Raw genomic sequence first — 15,636 nt, forward strand, 5'->3', positions numbered from 1 at the left:
AATAGTGTAAATCATCCTACTCTATTCTTTGGGAAATATATTTGGCTTTTCCAGATCATTTGTATTTCAATGTATATCATAGAATATGTGTCATATTCTCAATTTTTATAAAATACCCTGCTGGAATCTTTGATTGGATTAACTGTATCAATACTTCAGTTTTTTTTTTTTTTTTAATGTTTATACATTCTGAGAGAGAAAAAGCACGTGCCCATGTGTGAATGGGGGAGGGGCAGTGAGAGAGAGAGAATCCCAAACAGGCTCCATGCTGTCAGTGCAGAGGCCAGCGTGGGGCTCCACCCCACGAATGGTGAGATCATGGCCTGAGTCAAAATCAAGAGTTGGATGCTTAATTGACTGAGCCAGCCAGGTGCCCCTCAGTATTTCATTCTTTTCTGTGTCTGCATAATATGCCATTGTGTGGGATACATCTATGTTGTTTAACCATTCACCTGTTGGATGAATGAATAGGTTTATACCCTTTCACTATTGTGAATGGTGCTGCTACGACTATTCATGTATACGTGAGTAACTGTTTTCACTTCTTTTGGGTATATATCTAGGAGTAGAAATGCTGAGTCATATGGTAATTCTGTGTTTAACTTTAGGAGAATTACTGAACTGTTTTCCACGGCTGTTCTACTGTCTTACAATGTTGGAAGGTTCCAGTTTTTCCACATCTTTGCCAACACTTGTTATTTTCCTTTCTTTTAATTATCGCCATCCTAGGGGGTGTGAAGTGGTGTCTCACTGTCATTTTGATTTCCATTCCCCTGGTTGCTAACGATATTGAGCATCTTTTTTGTGCTCTGTTGGCCAGAACATCTTTTGGGTTCTGTCGTATATCTTCTTTGGGAGAAATGTCTTTTCATGTCCTTGCCTGTTTTTTATTTGGATTGCTTGCTGTTGCGTTGTAAGAGCTGTTTATATATTCTGGGTATTAGACCCTTGTTAGGTATGTAATTTGCAAATATTTCCTTTCATTCTGTAGGTTCTCTTTTCATTTTCTTGATGTTCTTTGATGCAAAAAAGCGTCTAGTTTTTATGAAGTCCAATTTAGCTTATTTTTTCTTTGATGTTCATGCTTTTGGTGTCATATCTAAGAATTCACTGCCAAATCCAAGGTCATGAATATCAGCCTCTATGTTTGTTTGTTTTTTTAAGTTTTATACTTTTAGCTATCCTATATTTAGATTGTTAATCCATTTTGAGTTAATTTTCATATATAGTGTGAAGAGAGGTCCAGTTTCATTCATTCTTTCTTTCTTTCTTTCTTTCTTTCTTTCTTTATTTTTTTAACGTTTATTTATTTTGGGGACAGAGAGAGACAGAGCATGAATGGGGGAGGGGCAGAGAGAGAGGGAGACACAGAATCGGAAACAGGCTCCAGGCTCTGAGCCATCAACCCAGAGCCCGACGCGGGGCTCGAACTCACGGACCGCGAGATCGTGACCTGAGCTGAAGTTGGACGCTTAACTGACTGAGCCACCCAGGCGCCCCCAGTTTCATTCTTTAGCATGCGGATATCCACTTGTCCCAGCACCATGTTTTGAAGAGACTAGATCTTTCTTCATTTGCATGATGTTGGCATCTTTGTTGAAAATTAGTCGACCATAGATGTGTGGGTTTATCTGGGCTTTCGGTTTTATTCCTTTATGGGCACCTGGGTGGCGCAGTTGGTTAAGTGTCCGACTCTTGAGCGTGGCTCAGGTCATGATCTCACAGTTTGTGAGTTCGAGCCCCACGTTGGGTTCTACGCTGCTGGTGCAGAGCCTGCTTGGAATTCTGTCTCTTCCTCTCTCTGCCCTTCCCTAGCTTGTGCGTGCGTTCCTCGCTTTCTCTCAAAATAAATAAAAACTTAAACATTTTTATGCCTTTGGTATATGTCTGTCCTCATGGCAGTACCACACAAACGGATAGTTTTTATCTATGGGATACGGGCACACCTAGGAGATGCTGTGGGTTAGGCCCCAGACTACCACGATAAGGCAACTATCGCAATAAAGCAAGTCCAATGAAAAATTTGGTTTTCCAGTGCATATGAAAGTTATGTTCACACTATACTGTAGTCTCTTCAGTGGGCAATAATATTACATCTAAGGAAAACAACATATATACCCTAATTTAAAACTACTTTATTGCAGGGGCGCCTGGGTGGCACAGTCGGTTAAGCGTCCGACTTCAGCCAGCGTCCTTCTCGTGGTCCGTGAGTTCGAGCCCCGCGTCGGGCTCTGGGCTGATGGCTCAGAGCCTGGAGCCTGTTTCCGATTCTGTGTCTCCCTCTCTCTCTGCCCCTCGCCCATTCATGCTCTGTCTCTCTCTGTCCCAAAAATAAATAAACGTTGAAAAAAAAATTAAAAAAACAAACTACTTTATTGCTAAGAAAATGCTAACCATCACCTGAGCTTTTAGTGCGTCATAATCACTCATCGCCATGACAAATATAATAATAATGAAAAAGTTTGCAACAGTGTGAGAATCACCCAGATGGGACGCAGAGACACAAAGTGAGTGAACAGATGCTGTTGGAAAAAATGGTGCCAGTAGACTCTCTTGATGTGAGCTTTGCCACAAAACTTCATTTGTCGAGAACACAGTAACTGTTCGTGCAGTGAAGGGAAGGGAAGCACAATAAAATGAGGTATGCCTGTACATTAGTGTATTAATATTTCAAGTTTTGATTACATTTTAGAAATTTTTTAAAGGTTGGATGAGTTCATTAAAGAAATTATCTCCTCTAAGTGCCAGATTTATAACAACACACATATGCAAACTTAGTGGATAGTTTTGTTTAAAAAGTTGTGGTGTGTCTTAACCATTTCTCTGGCTGCGTACAGAATAATGATTTAGATATGCAGTCTATTATTAGGATGTGTTCTAATTGAATTTTCACTATGGGTTAGACTTACCTTGAGCCTTTAAATGAGGAGCTAGTTACATAAATAAATTCAACCCGCCAGAAGGTGTTGGCGCTGGCTGTAGAAGAATTAGAACAGGAGCAGTTCAGATGTGCATCCGTTAGGAAAAGGAGTCACATCTATAGTTTCTAGAGGAAAAAAATGGCTGGGAACTCTGCTTTTTACTTGAGTCATGGTTTTTAAGTTTAATCCCTACAACCAAAATTTTAGTACCTGAAGAATCAGCATATGATATGCCTCTGAAGTCTCTCTTAATGTATAACTTCTCTCTTCCCCTCTTTTTTCCCCAGGGTAATTTATTTACTAAAGAAACTGGGTTGTTCTGTTGTTTCCCACAGTCTGGCTTTTGCTGATTGAATCCCTATGGGCAGGCAGTGTAATACATTCCTCTGCAGTCTTTATTTCCTGTAAATTGGTAGTTTGACACGATAGAAACTTTTTTGTTACGTGTTCACTTCATAGGTGATGTTTGTGGCTTTCATCAGGAAGTACATAAATACCTGCTTATCTCCCTTTTTATGATATTAACTAATTTTACTTTGATTCATTTTAGTTTTAGCAGTTTGAAGGGTTTGAGAGAGACAGGGTGGTGTAAGATGTTAAGATTTAAGCTCTAGAGCCCAAGAATCTGGGTTCGTGTTTTGATTTCTTATCTGCTGGTTCTCTAATCTTGGAAAGTCACTTTCCCTTATGAGCATCAAGTTTCTTATCTGTGAAATGGGGATGATGATGCCTGTTCATGAGGTCGTTTTGAGCGTTCAGTGAGAAAATGCGTGAAAGAGAACCTTGCACAGAGCCTAGCATATAGTCAGTGGCCAGTAAATGTTACCTATTCTGTGACTTTAAAAATATTCTAAACTAATCTGAAAGGTTATAAGTGAAATTTATAAGTGAGGAGATTAAGTTTGGATAGCTGTTTTTTGGGGAGTTTTTTGTTTTTGCTTCACCTGTGTTTATTAAGGGAAAAATGGAAGTCAGTTTTTCAGCTGAGGTGACTCGCTCTCCTTTGCTCCCATCAATGTGTATAGTTGCATTTAGTAACCATTCATAATAAGCTTAATTTCAAAAGTGATTTTTGCCCATGCTTCCTAAGGCTTCACATTATCTGGCCCTCACTTAGTTTTGGAAAACAGGCTCTTTCTTGAACAGACCGTACCATAGCACATTTTATGCATGAAGTCCACCAAGAAATACTCACTGTTAATGTTTCTATTTTGCAGTGTAATGTTCAGGCTCAGAAATGCCTTATGTGGATCGTCAGAATCGCATTTGTGGTTTTCTAGACATTGAGGAAAATGAAAACAGTGGGAAATTCCTTCGAAGGTACTTCATACTGGATACCAGAGAAGATAGTTTTGTATGGTACATGGATAATCCACAGGTTTGTAAAATCCAAACGGTCACCTTTTTTCCAAAACACACAAGAATTTTAATTATTCAAGTATTTAACATACCATCTGGTGTGAGGATTTGTCCTACTAAATAAACGATATATGTTTAGATTTATTTCTACTGGCTGCGTTCTTTCTGTCTGCACCCTCAACTCCTGCTATCTTATTTGAATTTCAGAAGATGAAACTAAGTTTATTTAATAAAAATTTATGCCTGCATATCTGGGTGTTTTTTTTTTCCCCCTTGGGAGAGAAATGCTGTCTCTGGTAGAAAATACATAAATCGTTTAAATTTAAGAGACTTTCTCTAGAGACTACTGTCTTTTGTTTCTTTGGTAAAGAAACTAATCACCTAGTTGACACTTCCCGTGGGTAGTCCTTTCATCCTGCAGGGTCAGATTTGAGTGTCAGTAAGTGTCATGCCATTCAGGAACTGAAATGCACTTTGATTTTATTGTTGCCTTTCAGATCATTGGGGAAATGTCATAAATTAAAACTTAGAATCCCCATTTTAAGATCTGTGAAAGACCTTGGACTGGAGAGTATCTGTCGAGTAGTTTGTAAATTTTCTCTACCTGTGAAACTCTTCATTCAAATTGGGGTGGATGTTGCAAGGAGTCCCTAGCAGACGTCTAAGCTGGTTTGGTCTGGTGGGTGAGGGACTCTCAGAGTCGAGGGAGGAGCGGGGACTGGTGGGAGGTTCCATTCTGTTCCACAGAGAAGGAACTAGATCTCCTGACAACCAAGCTAGTATTCTTTACCGGTGCGTACTTATTTTAGGTTAGACAAAATACTTATTTATTTGTACTTGTTTATATAGAAGTCAAGTTGTAAGAGACCTGAGTATAAATTTAACCTCCTCTTTAATGTAGGAAAACTGTCTATCCCTAATCTTCACTTTAGCTGTTGTTCGTATTACACATTATCAAAAAGTACTTACTGTATTTGAGACACTTCAATTATTATTTGCTCTGTGAGACACTTCAATTATTATTTGCTCTGTGAGCCAAAATCTGTCTCCTTGTATTTGCTACCCATTAAACCTACTCTGTCCTCTGATTCTCTATAAACTTTAGTCCTTTTATTCAGACACAGCCCTTGAAATTTTGGAGGGTAATTTGTATTTTAATTCAGTGTAGATTATTTGAGTGCTGACTTTCAGACTTTTTTCCCTTGGAGTGGTCTACGCTCTATCCTTATTCTTAATAGAGTTTATTGATTCTGTTTTACTCTCTTATCTCTGGGTGTAACCACCTTTCTTGGGTGATAGTAACCTGGCTATACAACTGTATGACTAATACCTTTATTTACTTGTCCAGAGTCAGTGGGAGAAGGAACAGGTCAGCAGAAATCAGAAGTTCATGTTTGCCTTTTTTTTTTTTAACATCAGATTTCTCCCCTTTATGACCCCATCTTTTTATCTGTGGCGTAATCCCCTCCCAAACTCTCTTTCGCAAAGAGGAAAGTAACTTCGTTCCCCTTGACTCCCTCTAATTACTAGTTTCCAGGGAACGGTTCTCCTCTCCCTTATGAGCCATTGCACAGTCTGCCTGTGCTCTTCCTGGTTTGTCTCTCTGCAAGATCTGAGGGACCGATGTGTATGGTTTCTCCTGAATTGTATTTAAAGCTCCTTGATTATTTTTCTTCCTTCATATATAATGGATTCTCCTCCTCAGAATTCCTCCTTTCATCAGCACTTCCCACTTCAAGCTAGAAGAAGGTGGGCACAAAATGGACTAAGGAAACATGAACTTGGAATTCAGAGTTAAGGTCTTCACGGAAGTAGTAGCATTCGGAATTGACCCAGAAGGGTGGGTACGATTTTGGCCAAGAGATGGAGAAGTGGGTCTTCCCACTCTTAGTGCTCTAAGAATAGCATGGACAAAGAAATCCAAACAAGGAAGCTTGTGGTGTATGTGGAGAATAGGTCACTTTGGCTATAGCAGGCAGGGTGTATGTTGAAGTCTGCACTCAGCTGTTGTTGTTGTTGTTGTTAAGTTTGTTTGTTTGTTTAAGTAATATCTACCCCCAGCATGGGCTCGAGCTCACAACCCTGAGATCAGTAGCTGCATGCTCTTCTGACTGAGCCAGCCTGGTGCCCCACATGAACTCTTTTAAAGCCAAATTTCCATGATGTAATTAACACATTTTTTTTTAATTGAATGTAGTGCAGAATTTTAAATTTGTTTTTATATTCAGTTCTTAATAATTTTAACTCTTCATTCTGATGAGAATCTTTTACCATCTTGACTCTGCAACCAGTGGATTAGCCATCAATATAATAGCTTGGTGTCACTTTATTTATTTATTTATTTATTTATTTTTTGGGGGATTTTAATTTGTTGGTTTTTATTATAAGCCAAAAGAACTCCAGCTTCAGCAGGACAACATTTCTCAAAGAAGCAATCTGTACACAAACAACCAAAGGTAGCTTCATTGACTAAGCTGATTCCAGGAGCTGGTTTGTATTCATTAATGTAGTAGAAGTCTGAAGGTGGGCCCTCTAAGTCAACAGTATTTTCAACAAATATCATTCCTTTATGATTCTTTCTTCTGTTGAGTTCGTCTTGCCATCGCTGCAGAGCTAGCCTCTGTTTAGCCTTCTTTACAATGTACTCGGCAATGGCAGGTTTCAAAGCTTTGTTATTGTCTTTTATTGCTTTGCCTTTCTTTACCTGAGATAAATAATTATGCTTGTCATTAGAAAACTGCTGGAGGAGTAATGGGCACTTGAGATTTTGCAAAGGTTCCCAAGTATTTGTAGAATCTGGCCATCCTTTCCATTTTACAAGATAATATTCCATATCCTTTACTATACACACAAGTATTCCACCTCATAATTGTTTAGATTCCTTTTGGTGATTCCAATCGATTTACATGTGAGTTTTTCTTTTCTACATAATTCCTGAAGAGTATCAAGTGAAACTAGGCAAGGCAGAGAGAGGGAGACACAGAATCTGAAATAGGCTCCAGGCTCTGAGCTGTCAGCGTAGAGCCCAAAGCGGGGCTTGAACTCACAAACCATGAGATCATGACCTGAGCCAAATTCGGACACTCAGCCGACTGAGCCACCCAGGCGCCCATCTTGGTGTCATTTTTAAATGTATTAAGACTTGTATCTCCTCATGAAAACTTTAGTAAGATGTCTTGCTAAGGTTATTACGTTAGGTTGAGCCATGTGAAATGGCCAGTATACCACCGTCTTAATCTATTAAAAAATGACAGTTTCATAGGGTTCAATCTAGTTGCTTATGTTATGGTGCTGTAGATTATAACGATCATAAGCCCTGATAATGAAAGAAAATCCGTTTTACTCACCTGTCCTTAGGGAACCATTCCTCCTCCATTTTCCTTTCTTTACCACTAACCATTGGTTTAAAAATCCATTCTAGTGTATCACTAGGGAGCAGTTTGGAGCTTTCTGTGTTTTGTCGAGGGCGTGGGTATGGTGGAGGATTAAGTAATTGAGTAGCTGTCTCAGGAAGTGACTTTGAAGAAACTTGAAAAAGATATTTTGGCAAAAGGAGTGCAGAAACTCCTAAGGACGAAGGGCTTACTTTCCTTTTTATCTTAAATGTCATGAGTTGATTATTTCTTGTTCACTGTCAAGTGACAGATTTTGAAACCTACTTTTATGTAGTTGAACTTGGCAGTAATCATACCAATCCATAGAAACTAGGTATTTTGAATATTCGTTCTCTCTCAGCTACTTATAGTTCTCTATACTGTGCCACTGTTCAGTCTGTGATCCTTTATGTCACGTGGCCATGACGTAGTGCTCATTTCTCTTCTTCATACAGAGGCTTAGAACTGTATTCAGTTAGTTAAAATAATACGTTTTTGGAGGACTTAACAGAAAAATAACAATTTTGAATGAAGGGTAGCAGTGTTTGAAAAAATCACGTTGACAGGAGTTAGGAGGTCTTGAAGACATTTTAACATTTCATTTCCTTATCCAAAATTAAAAAAACACACACAAAGCAACCTCTAAACTTAATAAAACATTTTGTATAAGAACAACCATTTAAAATTCTACCTTAACAATTACAATTTTATATACATATTTATTTATGGTTTATACTTAGAAGCTTGAACATAGTATACGGTTTAAAGCAAAACATAATGCAGTTTACATAGGAGTGAATGTCTGAGAAGACCTGTCCCTGTCAACAATAACCAGTTTATATTTGGGAGTCTTGAGGCTTTCGTGTGATTGTCTCCAGGAAGCTCATAGAGAGGTTCAAGAGAAGTACCTCCTAATCGTTCATGAGAACAAAGCCAAAGGTTTTCTTTTCTTTTCTTTTTTTTTTTCTTTAATTTTTTTTTCAACGTTTCTTTTATTTTTGGGACAGAGAGAGACAGAGCATGAACGGGGGAGGGGCAGAGAGAGAGGGAGACACAGAACCGGAAACAGGCTCCAGGCTCTGAGCCATCAGCCCAGAGCCTGACGCGGGGCTCGAACCCACGGACCACGAGATCGTGACCTGGCTGAAGTCGGACGCTTAACCGACTGCGCCACCCAGGCGCCCCTCTTTTTTTTTTTAATGTTTATTTATTTTTGAGAGAGACAGAGACCAAGCACGAGCAGGGGAGGGGCAGAGAAAGGGAGACACAGAAGCCAAAGCCGGCTCCAGGCTCTGAGCTGTCAGCAAAGAGCCTGACGTGGGGCTTGAACCCACAAGCTGTGAGATCATGACCTGAGCTGAAGTTGGACGCTTAGCTGACAGAGCCACCCAAGCGCCCCAAAAGTTTTCTTTTTAATGTACATTCTTATAAAGTCAGTAAAGAAGTTGATCTTGGTTAATATACAGTGGAGGAAACTTTCAAAGTGAAGACTGTTTTAATTTTACTTTTAAAATCTATCAGAGTTTTCCTTTATTTTCTTTATTAATTTTTTCCAGGTTCTTTACCTGGTGTTCCTGCTTCCTTCTTCCCCCTCTTTCACCCGTCCCCTTTATTATATTACAGGATATGTTAAAGCACAATTTTGACTACAGAACCGCTCACAAGCCTTCTTTAACGGTTTCAAATTCTTTAACGGTATAAATTCTTTGACACTTTTTTATTTAGGTCTTTTTTACTTAGGTTAGATTCTTGGTTCAAGTTCCTGAACTGGTGTTTTCTACTACAACCCTGTACGATCCCATATTATGTGTAGCTTCTGGCCGCCCTCATCTGCCTGCTGTAGCTCCTCTGCTTTCTCTGCCTGGAATATTCTCTCTTCTGTTTGCATTTCACATTTTTCCTTTAAAGACCAACCTAAATGCTGTTCATGTCTCCACAGAGTCCTTCCTGCCAGTCTTTCCCAGACATGATTCTCTCTTCTTAATTCTTCAACGTTTTTATTTATTTTTGGGACAGAGAGAGACAGAGCATGAACGGGGGAGGGGCAGAGAGAGAGGGAGACACAGAATCGGAAACAGGCTCCAGGCTCTGAGCCATCAGCCCAGAGCCCGACGCGGGGCTCGAACTCACGGACCGTGAGATCGTGACCTGGCTGAAGTCGGACGCTTAACCGACTGTGCCACCCAGGCGCCCCTCTCTTCTTAATTCTTTACCCCTAGCTCTTCCAGGACCCAAACCCTGCCTCAAACTTGTTAGGGAAGAACAAAAATATAGTGAACATGTCAGTATATACACTCCTGACATATGGCTTAAAGAGTATCAGTTAATAATTATTTTAAAAAATGGAATCAATATAAATAAAGGGCGGTATAATACTAATATATTTAAATGGAAGAAAGTCAACCTTTTAGGGATATATTTGATTAATAATTTTTAATAGAACAAAGTAACGTGTAGTATTGAAATCTCTTACAATTGTATTTACGTCTCAAGTATTTTTTCCCATTGCCTTCAGGAACAAAGTCTGATCTTGTTTATGGCTTTTATTTTTTTATTTTATTTTTTTTTAATTTTTTTTTTCAACGTTTATTTATTTTTGGGACAGAGAGAGACAGAGCATGAACAGGGGAGGGGCAGAGAGAGAGGGAGACACAGAATGGGAAACAGGCTCCAGGCTCCGAGCCATCAGCCCAGAGCCTGACGCGGGGCTCGAACTCACGGACCGCGAGATCGTGACCTGGCTGAAGTCGGACGCTTAACCGACTGTGCCACCCAGGCGCCCCATATGGCTTTTAAAGCTCATGAAAAAGAAAATGAGTTTAGCTGCAATGATAAAACTAGCCTTTTAGTTATGGAATGCGTTACGGTGGAACCAGATAGAATTTGGTTTTGTTATCCATGCCGTCAACTTGATTTGTAAATACTTGAACTGAAAAAGTTGATTTGTAAAGTGTAATATTAAAAAATCTAATTTCTTAACTGCTTTTAGTATGTGTAGAACATTATAATATAAATTAATAATGCTGGATACTCATTATATATTAATGATTTGTTTCCAGAACTTACCTTCTGGATCATCACGTGTGGGAGCCATTAAACTTACCTACATTTCAAAGGTAGTTTTTCTATATCGTTTCTCTGTCATGCATGAATTAGAATTGCTTGGGATATGAGCGTGAATGAGGGGCGGTTTCCTTTCTGTGTCATTTAGTGATGATGTTCAGGGTCATATCATGGGGAAGATGGTACCTGGCCACTATGTGTAGGAAGGTCTTTGGTAAAATTAGGCAAAATATGGAGTTAACTTGTAAGATGTGGCCAATTGCAAAAGTTAACATTAACCTTTACGATTAGGTATATGAACATCAGAAGGAGAATAAACAGTTAATGATTAAGTTCTGTCTTTGGGAAATCTGGAGTTTTGTTTTTTAAAGTTTATTTATTTTGAGAGAGAAAGTGCAAATCAGGGAGGGTCAGAGAGAGAGGGAGAGAGAGAATCCCAAGCAGGCTCTGCACACTGTCAGTGCAGGGCCCAGCATGGGGCTGGAACCCATGAACCGTGAGAAGTCGGACGCTTACCCAACTGAGCCCCCCAGGCTTCTCCCCTGGAGAAGGTTTTTTCTAAGTCCGTATTGTATTTATTTAAACTGTTTTCCAGCTTTTAATCCTATTACCTCTGAGTTTTTATTTCTTTATGTTTTATTTTGAAGAAAGTAAGAACCATCTGCATGATAAAAGAATGATTTTTTCCCTCATTTCACTTTGTCTCTACTAACTTCTGTTTTCTCTTTTGTCGATTTTTCTGGAATTTTTGCAATACTATTTTTCTCTTCAAAAATTGAGATTTGGTATTTTCAGGTATTTTTTTTCCCTTTATTATATTGGGGTGGGAACTGAGAGAGAGATGTCGAGGAGCTAGGCCTATGGGGTTTTTATACAAAATAATGTGCGTCGATGGCTCAAGATAGAAGGTGTGAAAAGTAGATTAAGTAATATGCACGTGTATACTATTATGCATATATAGGGATTTGTTAGCAGAGGTCTTCAAGAGAAGACCAGTTTACAAGTGTGCTTATAAAGGTAGACATTCATAGGTAAAGTACTTCATTATCAGGATCACAGCAGAGCTGTTCATTCTCACTGACCAAAAAAAAAAAAAAAAAAAAAAAAAAATCAGCCCTTGGACGACAAAGATTACATATTTAAAGGGAAACCTTTCTTTTTATTATTATTTATTTAATTAAAACCATATTATTTAATCTACAGAAGACAAATATTGTTTAAGTATACCTTAAGTGTTCCTGTAAATCAAAACATTTAATAAGTGCTTCAGGGTAGCTCGCAGCTTCAATTCTAGAGTGCTTATTATTAGGAAGCATAGCGTGTCTTTGTAAAAGTAAGTGTTAGAGCCCTGGTCTCCCGGCCGGCCGGTAGGGCGTCGCGCGCTGTAATGTGAATTTGTTGCCAAGCACTTTTGCCTCTCCGGGCGGTGATGAGGAAAAGGCAGTTGAGATCGCCCACATGCTCCTATGTTTTCAATCGTTTGTTGCCTGGTCTTTTCAAAAATGAAGCACTGACTGAGCAAGTGGCCCTGACTGACCAGCTGCTTCCTGAATCTTCCTCGGCTCCTCTTTTAAAATATAACCTTTTCTGTGCAGCCCTGTTGACTTTCATCTCTGTCCCAAAGTTTCACTTGTACAGTTTGTACTCTGCTTTAGACATGCCTCTTTTTTTCCAGAATTTATTCTTGGAACAAATTCCAGTGTGACTCAGAGCTGTGAATTTGTAGTTGGGATCAGTCAGGAGCCCCAGACTTAGAATTCCTTTTGAAGGTACAAAACAGACGCTACAATTACATGTTCTGACACCGGCACTAGGGTCGTAATAGTCAGGAATAGGCTTCCGAGAGGGCTACGTTATTTGAGGGAATAACAGTAACCAGGTGCCAGTTGCTTCCCTTCTGAAAGGAACCACGTGCTGCGTTTAGCAAAGGGACCCCGCGATCCCAGGGTATTCTGCTGCACACGAGGGCATCCGGTGCCGTTTTGGGTTCCTCATTGCAGATTAATGCCTTTTGGATTTTTGGACGTTGTTAAATACACAATCTCCCCCTTGCCCACCATCATTTTCTCTTCAGGTTCACAGCTAATTTAGAAATACGCAATCTGGGAAGAATTCAGAGTTTCTGTAGTGTATTCCAAGGGTATTTTGAAAGTTACGTTATACTACAAAATGTCCCATGTGTTACATAAAACTTAAGGGTTTACTTTCAACTTCTTCACATTTCCTTAGAATAAATGCAAGTTTGTTCAAAGAGAACAGGGAAGTATCGTTTGTTTTGAACATCTTACAGTTGGGACCCATGTTCTTTCTGTGTTCAATTTGCAGTTCTTTTTCAGTAGCCTTTAAAGTGTAATTTCAGGCCTGAGTGCTAAATGTGTGTGTGGGATTACTGGGAGATCGTACTTGTGGGAGTTGGTGCAGCATTTAAGGTTGGTTACAGTCACATATGAAGAAGTCAGTGACTCGTCTCTCTGTTTTGTTAGGTCAGCGATGCAACTAAGCTAAGGCCAAAGGCTGAGTTCTGTTTTGGTAAGTAGCCATATTTTATGTGTTAATTGATTTAAGTTTGGCTAACATAATTACATCATAATTATAAAAGGAAACAGTCCTGGAAAACCACATGACACAAACCTGTGGGTTAATGGATTATTCTGAGGCAAATTCCCTTGAAGCCACCATCCAGGTGAAGAAATAAAACTTCTCGCCTACCCTCGAAGCCTCTTTTCCTGTGTCCATCCCGGTCACGGCCGCCTCCCTCGGCCCACGTATAGTCTTTATCTAGGCGTTTATAGTGATGACCGCCAGTGAGATTTCAGGTAATTTCTAACTTTCTACCTTGTATTATTCTATATTACATGCATTTATAAATAACGGAAAGGATTTGGTCTTCCGCTTGTGGCTCGCGAGAAGTGTACAGCTTGGGGGTAGAGGTAGTTGAGGGTGTCTGATTCACTTGTTCGGCACACATTTAGTGAATGTCTAGTGTGTGCACACTGTGCTTGGCACTGGGCTGTAAGAGTGTTAAGAGGCGGTTGTTGCCCTTAAGAATCTCACAGGCTGCTTGTCTCTCAGACACCGGACCTGGTGAGATCCTTGCATTTCTTACAGTCAGTGCACGACGGAGTGTACAATCTATTAAAGAAACACCAAGGAAGAGCTTTACATCCTTACTGGGGATCCTTACCAGGGGGAGCCACACTGGGTGAAGAGGCACTTGAATTGGTGGCCAGCTCAACCTTGGTCATCCTCCAGCGTTGGGAAGAGAAGGGGGAGGGATCACAGGACCAGAGGCACGCGGGAGAGAAGAGCGAGGTGTGTGCGGACATCTGAAAACTCAGGGAGGCTGGCAGGAACGGTGAGAGACCAAAAAGTAAAAGGCCGGGCAGAAGTCCGGGCATAACATGTGGACAAGTGGTGTATGTGTATGTATGTGTGGGGACGAGAGGTGAGAAACTAGCATCTAGCAAGCTGACATAGGTGAAGGATGTGCTTTGTATGGATAGGAGAGTTTTGATACAGGCAGATTGGCTCAGTGGCTTCCGAACTACTCTCCTCATCTAAGGGCCCGCATCTGGGTCGTGGCAGTGGGAGAGGAGGGACAAACAACACTGGAAGGAAATGTGCAGGGCCTTGGTGACTGGATGTGTGGGAAGAGAGAGCTATCAGGTAGGTTCGCTTCAAGTAAAGAAATGAGGACCTGAGAGCTGGATTGGGTAAAGTGTTTGATAAGGAGTTTGAAGTGGTGAGGAAACATCCAAATGGAAATGTTCCGGTGACGGTAATTGAAGATGGATGGAGCCTGAAGATCAAGAATGGAGAAATTTGGAACTTGTGAAAATACTTGGGTGGTAGTTGAAGCCGGGAGAGTTGATGTGCTCTCAGAGTCTGTCAAGGGACACCAGTGATGGAAAGGACAAAATTCAGAGTGGCCAGCTGGCATCAAAAAGGACCATTTTACATTAATGTAAAATACTTCTTGAGGTAGAAATGATATCAGCGTTCTTTGTTCTCTTTTTTTTTTAAGGTTTTTTTTTTTTTAATTTTTTAAATTTATTTTTGAGACAGAGAGAGACAGAGCATGAGCAATGGAGTGACAGAGAGAGGGAGACACAGAATCCAAAGCAGGCTTCAGGCGCTGAGCTGTCAGCACACAGCCCGACGCGGGGCTCAAACTCATGGACTGTGAGATCATGACCTGAGCTGAAGTTGGACGCTTCACTGACTGAGCCACTCAGTCGCCCCTGTTCTCTTTTGCTTGAAAAGGGCGGGTTTCTTCTTTAGGCATTGTGTTGGGGGTAACATCTGATGGCAGTCATATACATCCAGTAAGCGACTAGGGTGTGGGCAGGATGTAATGCAGCTGTTCAGAGAATCCTCTATAAGGCTTTTATCACCTCTAAGAAACCAAAAGAAAAATTTATGTGCTTATTACAAATTTATAAACAGGAAAATGCTTCAGAGCCTTGTGAGTGAAAAGCTAATGGGGGCAACAGAGAACTTTGTTTTAGAATGTATAATGCATATTCTCTTGACAAGTCTTTTTAATGTAAAACTTCAAACCTACAGCTTGAAGGAATAGTAGTATATAGTAACATACATAACATTCAGTCATTGGAGTATGCAGAATGGGTGATTTTAGTTGGAGTCAGAGATTAAGGTTATTTGTTGGTCTGTCAGTAGTTTGTTAGTCCATACTATAGAGGGCATAGAGAAGAGATTCATAAAATGCTTGTCTTCAGAGAGGGCGGCACAGGTTCCTAAAATGGAACTACAGCTTCCATCCAGAATGGCAACATAAAGATTCTTCCACCTTTATTTCATCTCCCGATTGTTCAAAAACAAGTGAGAACAAGAAACACTCAAACCATCGTTGCAGACGTCTGTAACCCACAGTGTATACAGGTGGGAAGTGGATGGGG

The 15,636-nt window shown here is 40.2% G+C and overlaps 1 protein-coding gene across 7 annotated transcripts in view; it reads left to right on the forward strand.

Moving 5' to 3' along the window:
* PLEKHA1 (pleckstrin homology domain containing A1) overlaps nt 1-15,636 on the forward strand; it is a 58,784-nt gene that overhangs the window by 13,025 nt on the left and 30,123 nt on the right. For 6 of the 7 annotated variants that reach the window (XR_006299865.1, XR_006299866.1, XM_043597766.1 and 3 more), the window contains exons 2-4: nt 4,139-4,299; nt 10,714-10,770; nt 13,201-13,246. Coding sequence is in view for 5 of the 7 variants with exons in the window: in XM_043597766.1 (XP_043453701.1) it covers nt 4,159-4,299; nt 10,714-10,770; nt 13,201-13,246 (244 nt within the window). In the remaining 2 variants the exon portion in view is untranslated. Of the gene's footprint in view, nt 1-4,138; nt 4,300-10,713; nt 10,771-13,200; nt 13,247-15,636 lie in introns of those variants that run through there. The other variant, XM_043597768.1, reaches the window with a different exon arrangement.

Source organism: Prionailurus bengalensis, chromosome D2 (assembly GCF_016509475.1).
Source record: "Prionailurus bengalensis isolate Pbe53 chromosome D2, Fcat_Pben_1.1_paternal_pri, whole genome shotgun sequence".
Lineage (NCBI taxonomy): Eukaryota > Metazoa > Chordata > Mammalia > Carnivora > Felidae > Prionailurus > Prionailurus bengalensis.